Genomic DNA, 10,839 nt, shown 5'->3' on the forward strand with positions numbered 1-10,839 from the left:
AGGCGGGGCCGGGGATTGAACCCCGGTCCCCGGAACTGTGAGGCTGACGCTCTAACCAGTTTTTCCACTGTGCCGCGCAATAAATAATGATTCCAGAAAATTCCTTTCCATTTTAGTTCTCGACGCTGCTTTATGTTCATTTTCTTTTGAATCCAATAACGTCGTTGAAATGGCACCATTTGCATATTTCCTGTTGAAAAACACGCAGCAAGTGCGAGCGAGGCCCCACCTCACATTCCACTCAATGCTTTTTGCTTTTTCCCATGAAAATTAGGCATCTTCAAATTTTGTGGGTTTTTTTGGATGGATGGGAAAAAAAACATTTTTCATATTTTTCAAAGATTAACGTTGTCTCTGTCCGGTGAAAATCATGTACAGTATCTCCACAATCTGTGATCTATATGTTATATATACACACACAAAATCATTCGTTTTTTGTGTAGAAATATATCTTTAGAGATAAACATGGTCCAGTGATAAAGAGGTCCTAACTGTAAATAAAAAAAACGTTTCTTCATCATTTTCCTGAATTAAAAAGATTGCCACTATAATTTCATGAATTTATTTTGATGCCTGTGTGTGTGCTAATGTAATGGCATCCAGAGCCTCCTGAAGCTCACCGAACTGAAAGCGTTCCCAAAATCTGAATGCCATATCTCGCACACTTCGTGGAAAGTCAACTGCAAGTCATGCAAGACGATTATGGAGCACGTTTACGTCGTCGTGGCAATCGCATGAGGAGGGTTAGGACTGATGAAAAGGACGCACGATCCAGACACTCACGTGATCTCGTGAATAAGAAGAAATAAGAAGCAGCGAGCGAGCATGTGAGCAACAAGTAAAAAAAAAACAAAGCGACTCGCCTTTCATCCTTTTCATGAATAATCATGAGGATAAAGGTTCACTCAAGCTAAGCTAACAGTCAACAGGTGAACGAGCATCATCATCATCAGAAGAAGAAGAAGAAGAAGGGCGAAATGGCTCAAAATAGAAGCGCAAATGAAAAAGAAGAAGAAGAAGAAGAGCTGCCAACATTTGAGAGTGCCCACGTGATCTCTGCTCAGGTGCCTTCACGTGCACGCGCCATAAAACTTCAAGCGCGCCGCGCACACACGCAGACAGACGCGCGTGCACGCCACACTGTTGCTCAGCCTGCACGTGCCCGCGCGCACGTCGACACACACACACACACACACACACACACTGCACGCACGCACGCACGCACGCCACAGGCTGCCAATCGCTCGCTCGCTCGCTCGCGTTACCGTTGAGCGCGCGCGTGCTCGTGCCGGACGCTGGCCTTGGTGGGCGCCATGTTCCCCGACGTTTGCCTCGTCGTCCTCTCCCGCGCAGTCAGGCGGCGGCGCGGCGGCGGCGGCGGCGGCAGCGCCAATGCGTCACGTCGGCCGCGCGAGACAAAGCCATGTCCGTGCGCGCGCGCGCGAGCGTCAAGCCCCCTTGTCGGAGGACCGGCGTGGAGCTGCCTCGATGGGATGTTCGAAAAAGGGGATGCGGAGAAATGCCCCCCCCCCCCACCTCTCTTCCTCCTCCTCCGTCGGCGGCGTGTTTTCTCTGCCGCAAACACGCCGCTCGAGTCGGGCGTGTGCGCGCGCGCGACCGCCTGGGTGCGCGCGCGCGACCGCGCGTGCGTTCGGGCTTTATCGAATTCCCCCCTCGCTGGCGTCTTCCAGGTCGCATCCAATGTCAGCGGGGATCTTTTGGATAGCGACCTTGGAAATCTCCCACGCCACGCACGCGCACCAATCACAAACTTACTACTTTGTTTCCGGGTTATTCCCCCCCCCCCCCCCCCCCAAAAAAAAAACTTGTTCCCGTGTTGCATATTCTGTCGAACCTGTCAAATGTCGATTCGATGCAGACAAAATGTGAAGTCGTGCCAAAATGAATGAAGGATGGAAGGATTTCGATTGCACGCGCGGGTTAGCGCGTAGAAAGGTAGAAAGTGGCGCCGTTGCATGTTCTCGCCGACCTGTTGACTTCAAATGTTGAAAAACGGAAAAAAAGGCGCCGGCTTTCAAAGCGTTGCCGCTGTTTTTATTTATCGCGTCCATCTGTCCAAATGTCGATGTCGTTTCCCAAACACGTCACTCAATTCTTGGCGGCCGGAGAGGCCTCGACATCAATGACCTCTCAAGGTCAAATCAAAGGCATGCTGGCTCTCAAGAAATCAAACGTGAAGTGGACTAAAAAATGTCTTTTTCAGTGACCGGCGACCGCGTCGCGAATCCTTCTTGCTTCCCGCCTCGCCGCGAATCGCCACGCAAAACATTTCCCATCGCCGAAAGCGTTCGCGAATCCGCCCGACGCTCAACGCGTCTTCGCTTATTGCGTTCCGCGAATGAAGAGCGAACGAAACAGAATCCCGATCGCCGAACGCAACAAATTGTTCGTATTTTCAAAATGGCGTCGCTCGGCCACAAATAATGTGCAATTTTGCTCCGGAGCGAGAAGCGCGAAGCCGACGCGCAAGAAGGGCTCCGGCGGGCCGCAGCCGGCCCCCGCCCCGCGGGTCGGACACGCCGAACGAAGCGATTTCACGCGGTAATCGGTCCCGGGGCCTGCGTTTGATCGAGCGTCCTTTCGAAGTCCTTCATCGGAATGTCGCCGAGCCACGACGACCATCGTTTGCGAGGAGAAGAAACAATGACAACAATTTCATCGTCCGCATGACCAAAAGAAGAAAACTTGTTTTCCATGCACACGCTCATTTGCACTCGTGTATTCCCTTCACCTTTTTTTTTTTTTTTTTGCGTTTTGTTTTCTAAGGGAACACATTTGCCTCGGGAAAACCAAGGCACGGAACGCCTGCGCGTTCCCAGGGAAGGAAGCGGGAAAGGAAGCAGGGAAAGGAGGTGAAGAAGGAAGCGGGGAAGGAAGCGGGGAAGGAAGCAGGGAAAGAAGCAGGAAAGGAAGCGGGGAAGGAAGCAGGAAAGGAAGCAAGAAAGGAAGCGGGGAAGGAAGCGAGGAAGGAAGCAGGAAAGGAAGCGGGGAAGGAAGCGAGGAAAGGAAGCAGGGAAAGGAAGTGGAGAAGGAAGCGGGGAAGGAAGCGGGGAAGGAAGCAGGGAAAGAAGCAGGAAAGGAAGCGGGGAAGGAAGCAGGAAAGGAAGCAAGAAAGGAAGCGGGGAAGGAAGCGAGGAAGGAAGCAGGAAAGGAAGCGGGGAAGGAAGCGAGGAAAGGAAGCAGGGAAAGAAGCGGGGAAGGAAGCGGGGAAGGAAGCGGGGAAAGGAAGCGGGGAAGGAAGCGGGGAAGGAAGCTGAGCGTCCGGCCGACGGATCGAGCACAGGTGAAGCCAAGAGCCCAAGCTCAATGCGCGTTTCAGCCGCACAAGTACAAGTTACGTCCTTCGAAAGGCAGAACAAGAGCAATCGCGCGGGCGAGGGGCCACGAGGGAGGACGTGCAAACCTGAAGACATGTTGTCCCGAGAACGATACAACGGCTTTGCGTGACGTCGATTTTCCTGCATTACCGAGCGAGCGAGTCCTGCCGGTTGCAATTCCCCCATCTGAAGGAAAGGACAAATCATCTCTTTGCCTTGTAAAACTTCATTCCAAAATGGTTTCCGTCGCCAAAACGTTTGCCATGCAAAACAAGATCGTGGTTTCAATTCAGCAAATGTCAAAAGCTTCTCTTCCCTTCAAACTTGCCGCATTTATTCTACCAAAACAAACCTTCGAGCCTTCAATTCAATGCGCTTCCGCAAGTGTCACTCTTAAAGAAGACATTTGCATGTAGTGACGGCGAGGTGCTCGTCAAACGCTTGTAAAAGTGGACTTGGAGTTGCGTTGGTTGCGTGTGATGTGCCACAGGTCGCCCGGTACCTCTGCTGGTAGCCCGGGAGTCCGTGCGCGCTCTGCGGGCTTCCGTTGGCGGCTCCGCTCACCATCCCTCCGCCGGGAGCCGACGCCGACGCCGACGCCGACACCTGCACGCTGAAGTCCGGGAAGATCCTGATCATGCTGCCGGCCGGCTTGCGACGACGCGAACGCACAACCGCCTCTTCCTCCTCCTCCTCCTCTTCCTCTTCTTCTTCTTCTTCTTCTTCTTCTTCTTCTTCAGTCTTCGAAAGCAACTCTGGAAGTCCGCAACATCATCTCGGTCCAAAACAGAAAAGAATCAAGCAATGCAACGAAGAAAACGCAAGCAAAGTGTCTTTTAGTGAGCGAGCGAGCGAGCGAGCGCCAATTGTTTTGGTTGCCGTCACTTGTGGTCGCGACGACGCGGTGCCTCCGCGCCGCCCGCGTCGCTCCTCGCACGCCGACAGAAGCGCCTCGTGCCCGGCCATGCTCGCCGCCGACTGCCCGCGAACGAGCGAGCGAGCTGCGTGCGCGCGCGCGCGCGGAAGTGCGACCGGCGCGATGATACGCTGGCGGGATGCGCGTGTCAGCGTGTGTAAATCAGCGCCGACGATGACGTTGTTTGTTGACGCGTGCATAGAAAACCAAACATTTGGACGTATTTGAAAGGTTTCCAAACTTGCTCCGAGGCATGATTGGACCGCAAATGTGTCAAGCAAGACGAGCAGCTCATTCGGACATTTTGGGGCAAAAAAAAAATTATTCGTGCAACCAAGAAAAGTAGGGATTCTGCAGAGGCGGTCCTGGAACGAACGCCCCCCCCCCCCCCCCCCCACCCCCCAGGGGCGGGGGGTGAGAGAGTGCCGCCGCCCACAAAACGGGTGCCCATATCGCCCGCATGGCAAACCACACCTGGGATTCTGGATTATGCGGGCACACTCAACACAGCCAATCATGCAACTATTAACAAAGGAGAGGAAGGGAAGCGAAAGTCTACACACCCCTGTTCAAACAGCAGGTTCTTGTGATATACAAAAATGAGAAGAGGATAAATCATTGACTTCGTTAACCGAGTTAACCTGTGTACGACTCATTGAAAAAAAAAGTGCGATCGTGTGGTTGCACACACCCGCTTGTAAATGGCGCTGTTCAGAATTAAGCAATTACCTTCCAAGTCACGTTTTGCACCCGACTGCCGCCATTTAAAGTGCCTCTGATGAACCCCAAATTCATCTCAGCTGTTCTAGAAGGCTTCCCCTGACAGTTTTGTGGTCACGTTTCACCGCACCGGTCCGCAGTCGGCGGCATCGGCGGGGTCGCGTTGTTCAAAGGTATTCGTCAGAAGAGGGGTGCAAAGTCATTCCAAAGCATCAAAGTCACATACGGTTGCATGTGTATATTGCGCCCGAGCACTCACATAAATGCTTGTCAGATATCAAAACACGACGCAGACGCTCATTTTTATTTTTCATATTGATGCTTGAGCACCACTTGGGTTTGACGTGCGCACGTGCCTGAGCTCATTTGCGAACCGAATGTCGAAGTCACGTGACGCGAACGGCAAGTCAATCACAACTCCGGCCATACGCTGTATGTCGTGTGAGGTCACGTGACGCCACAGGAAGCGTGTGTGAGGTCACGTGACGCCACAGGAAGCGTGTGTGAGGTCACGTGACGTACTGCTTTTAAAGTGAACTCCGATTGCAATGACCTGTTTGGTATACGTGATCTCTTCCGAAACAACTTTCGAGAATCGTTCCCAGACGTGTATATCTTTACAAATCGTAATTTCAACATAGGCCGCCATTGTTTTTGGGTGGCAGCGCATTGTGAAACGGCGACGCGCGCGACGCCCGGAGCTTCTAGCGGTAGCCGCAGTAGCGGCCCCCCGGCAGCGACGACCGCCGCTCGAGCCGGCGTGTGATCTGGGAAATGAGGAGAGTGAGGAAGGCGCAAGAAAGGAGGAGGAAGATGGCGGGTGTGAAGAAACTCCAGTTGCGTGCGGAGGTCACGCCGTCGCACGGCCTAACTTGAGGAAATGGCGAGCGTCTATAAGCGATCATTAGCGGGCTGTAGCAAATCATGTGAATATGTAGCTCATATTCACCACCACCAGCAAACATGAGCCACACCCTTATTGGACATGAGCTGTCGGGAAGCTTAACAAAGTGCATTAGCAACCTATAGCTACATAAATGAATGCTAAAGCTACATGCTAAAAATGTTAATGAGGTCATGACTGCTTACATGTGAAGTTGAAGTGTTTATTGGACTTTATTGGACTTCCAGAATGTTTAAGTACAAACTGAATGAAGTCACACAGGAAGAGGGAAGCGTGACGGTCGCGTCGTGGCGTGTGGAGGTCGCGTCGTCGCGTGACACCTGGCGGTCGCGTCGTCACGTGTGGGTCGCGTAACGCGTGGAGGTCGCGTCGTCACGTGACGCGTGGCGGTCGGGTCAGTTTACTTGTGTGATGAACATTTGGAAGAAACACACGACGTGGTGTTGCATTCAGGGACAAGTAGGGTTGAGTTGCTACGTTGTAACTTTGACATCGGTCGGGCAAGTTACTGGATGTACTTGAACATACCACCCTTTTTTATTTAATCATAGAATACAGATTTCTAATGATGATGAGGTTGATGAAATGATTTCCAAGTTGATGATCCAGACGTCCAAAGGAGTTACCGTGACGACAAGGACAAGCAGAAGGGGCGTCGAATCAAATCAAGCGTCGCCAAACGCGCGCCTCGCTCGACGGAAGTTAAAGCGCGGCGCCGTTAATATGTGATGACTATTTTCCCGCCGCGACGCTTGATGGATGAGGTCGGCCGGACGGGGGTCAAAGGTGACGGCGGAGCCCGAGCTCGCCTTCCCGCCGCGGTAATGAAAGCTGAAACGTTTGCGACGCCTCCTCGGCCACAAGTGATGAATGAACTGCTAACGGGAATTACGCACACGCTGGGTGACGTGGACACGCACGCACACAAACACACACGCCTATCTGCATACCTCCATATGCAAATGACTGATAATTGACATCAACTTATGTCTTTGTCTCTGTCATATTCCTCACACACACACACTCTCACTGTTACACACACACACAGAAAAAGACAATAGACACACGTACACTTGCACTCACTCACCGTTATCTTAGCAGCACACCTCAATATGCAAGTGATTGATAATAGACATCAGCTTATGTCTGTCTCTCACACACACACACGCGCGCGCACACACACACGCAGGCGAAGGTTGCGTGATGATCGATGGCGGCCGTCACGGTGTCGCTCGGACGCCGCCGTCATCTTCGCTTTGCTTCTTTTTGGGTCTTTTCGGACAGCGCGCGGCCCCTCGCCGTCTTTGTGTCGAATTGTTTTTGAAATGTCTTCTGATAGCCGCCGTACGCACGCGCGCAATTAACGAGAGGCGCCACGGCGGCTGCGCCTTGTATCAAAAGCACTCAGCGGACACTTGATTAGGGACACAACGTAAGGCGAGACCAATTGGGACCCATCGTTGGGCTAATTTGCATAATCCCGCCCCCACACTGAAAAGCTATCATTTCAAAGCCAAATGGTAAGCAGAGCTGCATTGTTAGCCCAGAATAGCTACCAGCGCTACTGTCGACATTGCGTCGGGTGCGTTTGTTGGGTAGCTATATCAGCGATTGCCAACCGGTGTGCCGCGGCACATGAGTGTGACATACAGCAATTAATGTCTCCACTTTTTGGGACATTTTTGTTTGTCGGTGTGCCGTGAGATCTTCCACTTGCAAAATATGTGCCTTCGCTCCATAAAGGTTGGAAATCACCGGCTATATGATGAAGTGCTGCCTCCGTCAGGGAAAATAAAATCCTATATCTTTGTGGGTGCTCGTGATGAAAATTCACGACATTTGTTCCTCGTCACTTTTTTTTTTTTTTAATCAATGGAAGGGTTGGAAAAGTGGCTAAAAATAAGATGCTAAGTTGGCAACATCAAGTAAACATCGCTGTCTGGCAACGCCCTAGCTCCGTCCCCAGTCGTCATGGAAACAAAAGCTATATTCCGCATTTGCATGAGCCAGAACCACGACCCAGTGTTTTTTTTTTTATGAGGGGAAAAAAAGTTAGTGTGTGTAAAATATGTCAAATACTTTATTTTAAAAGTAAAATAATTCTATCTAATCTTTACCTGTGCTCTTTACAATAAGTAAATTATAAATAACCAATTATTTAACACAGTGGTTGTTAAACTTTTGACACCAAGCACCACTTCGAAAAAGAAATGAAAAAAGTATTGCACTTAAAAGTTAATTGAAATTCTATCCAATTAAATGTTTTGAAAAAAAAAAACATTTCTAATCAACTCAATACGAATGTACTTAAAAGTTCAATACAACTGAACTTTAATTTAAAAAAAAAAACTTATTTCGAAAGTTCAAGCAGGCTGTATGCTTCGCGAGAAACTTCCTTCTCTCATGTTTGGCTTCATTTCATGTTTGAAATCTTTTTAGCGATTAATTCAGTGATTCTGTTGCATACCAGTAGAGGGAGCCCACTTACCCCTTGTGGTACTCACACCGCACTTCCAGAATCACTGATTTAATGAAGCAAATAAAAACAGGTACATTTCAATATATTTCTTTATTACGCAGAATAAATAATGATGGTTGCTGATAAATGAAAAACTGTCAATGGAAATAAATGAATACATTTGAATCAACCAATTTTTATAAAAACTAAACATATTTAGTGGCACGGTGGGCGACTGGTTAGAGCGTCTGCCTCACAGTTCTGAGGACCGGGGTTCAAATCCCGGCCCCGCCTGTGTGGAGTTTGCATGTTCTCCCCGCGCCTGCGTGGCTTTTCTCCGGGCATTCCGGTTTCCTCCCACATCCCAAAAACATGCGTGCGAGGTTGATTGACGACTCTAAATTTCCCGTAGGTGCGAATGTGAGTGCCAATGGTTGTTCGTTTGTATGCGCCCTGCGATTGGCCGGCGACCGGTTCAGGGTGTACCCCGCCTCTCGCCCGAAGATAGCTGGGATGGGCTCCAGCACGCCCGCGACCCGCGTGAGGAGAAGCGGCTCAGAAAATGGATGAATGAATAAACATTTTGATTCTATTTGAATAAAAGTTTCAAATGTCAATGAATGTTTTCAGCACGCATCTTTGGAGGAGTCGGATGTTCACGGCGCCACCAGGAGGTGGGTACTCGCCAGCGTCTCTCGCTCGCCACGCGCCGCATTTTCATTCGACGCACACGCTCGGATACAGCCCGGTTCACAGTTGGATTTCTTCTCAACAACAATGTTAACAACACACTTTCCTTTCATCGCTCAAAACACACATGCTAGGAACATGAACTCTGACCTTCAGTCCAGCTGAGTCTGCAGGTCGTCGGTGCCCCGCAGACCACAGCGAAGTCCACTTGGCCGCCCCGCAGCGCCCAGCAGCCTACAACACACACACTTCAGTACAGGTGGACGAACTTTAAATTAGACCGGCGTACGAGAGTCTTTTATTGCTTTCTTCAATCAATCAATCACTCAATCCAAACTTTATAGATACAGTATAGCAATTTTCATGGGTGTGAAATGCAGCACAAAATGCTGCACATCATTTTTAAAAAAGGAACTAAACAAATGTTCTAAGCAAACACACGCGCGCATATACGTCATATTTGCGGTTCGGCATCCGCGGATTCACCTCGCGGGCGTGCTGGCGCCTATCCCAGCTATCTTCGGGCGGGAGGCGGGGTACGCCCTGAACTGGCCGACAGCCAATCGCAGGGCACATAGAAACAAACAACCATCCGTACTCACATTCACACCTACGGGCAATTTGGAGTTGTCCATGAACCTCGCATGCATGTTTTTGGGATGTGGGAGGAAACCGGAGGGCCCGGAGAAAATCCACGCAGGCACGCGGAGAACATGCAAACTCCACACGGGCGGGGCCGGGATTTGAAACCGCAACCTCAGAACTGTGAGGCAGATGTGCTAACCAGTCGTCCACCGTGCCGCCCCAAGCGCCACCCATTCATGCTTTTTTTCTGGAAACTTTAAAAAAATGTTTTTTATATTTTTATTTTTTATTTTTATATAATGAACGTCAGCTATTCGCGGTTGCGCCCGGTCCGTATACTCCCATAGCGTTTGTTCAACTAAATATAGGATTACATTTAGCTAATATGAGGAATTTGACATTAGTAAGCAGCTAACGTTGTTGAAAAGAAATGTACTAACATTGTGAGACCTTTGCTAACAGCTAACATTAGCAACCAGTTGGCTACGTGAGTAACCAGCTAACATGTTAGCAAGCAATTTACATGAGGATAACTTAAGCAGACAGCGAACACTGGCACACATTAGTAAGCAGGTAACATTAGCATATGTTACACAGAGAGCTAACGTTAGCACAGCTTAGAGAGCAGCTAATAATAGCAAGCTCCAAAAAAACATTAGCACTCCTAAAAAAATGTTTTAACAAGCAGCAAACATTGGCTAACATGAGCAAACTTCAGGCAACAGCTAACTTGAGGAAATGGCTAGCTTCTATAAGCAATCATTAGCAAGCTGTAGCAAATAATGTGAATATGTAGCTCATATTAACCACCACCAGCAAACATTAGCCACACCCTTATTGGACATGAACTGTAGAGAAGCGTAACAAAGTGCATTAGCAACCTATAGCTACATGCTAAAAATGTTAATGAGGTCATGACTGCTTACATGTGAAGTTGAAGTGTTTATTGGACTTCCAGAATGTTGAAGTACAAACTGAATGAAGTCACACAGGAAGAGGGAAGCCAAGACAGGAAATGGAGGACAGACTCCGCCTTCTTCTGGGCTCACTGGCTGTTTGAAACCACAGAAATGAACAATTGGTAGATACAACCAGAGGTGGGTTGTAACGCGCTACATTTACTCCATTACATTTACTCAAGTAACATTTTCCATTTTCCTTTTATTTATTCATTCTTACGTGTGTTACGTCTGTTTTCAGACTCCATCGTCGACTTCCGCATAGGGCG

The 10,839-nt window shown here is 49.6% G+C and overlaps 1 protein-coding gene across 4 annotated transcripts in view; it reads right to left on the reverse strand.

Moving 5' to 3' along the window:
• The window catches only part of LOC133479077 (neuronal PAS domain-containing protein 3), a 120,701-nt gene extending 110,072 nt beyond the window's left edge, over positions 1-10,629 (reverse strand). The window contains exons 1-2 of one of the 4 annotated variants that reach the window (XM_061775560.1): positions 10,538-10,629; positions 9,177-9,260 (exon numbers count right to left, since the gene is read on the reverse strand). Coding sequence is in view for 3 of the 4 variants with exons in the window: in XM_061775556.1 (XP_061631540.1) it covers positions 3,841-3,977 (137 nt within the window). In the remaining variant the exon portion in view is untranslated. Of the gene's footprint in view, positions 1-1,265; positions 1,623-3,840; positions 4,331-9,176; positions 9,261-10,537 lie in introns of those variants that run through there. The other 3 variants (XM_061775556.1, XM_061775559.1, XM_061775558.1) reach the window with 3 other exon arrangements.
• Positions 10,630-10,839: the final 210 nt, after the last annotated feature.

Source organism: Phyllopteryx taeniolatus, chromosome 6 (genome assembly GCF_024500385.1).
Source record: "Phyllopteryx taeniolatus isolate TA_2022b chromosome 6, UOR_Ptae_1.2, whole genome shotgun sequence".
In the NCBI taxonomy this organism is placed as follows: Eukaryota; Metazoa; Chordata; class Actinopteri; order Syngnathiformes; family Syngnathidae; genus Phyllopteryx; species Phyllopteryx taeniolatus.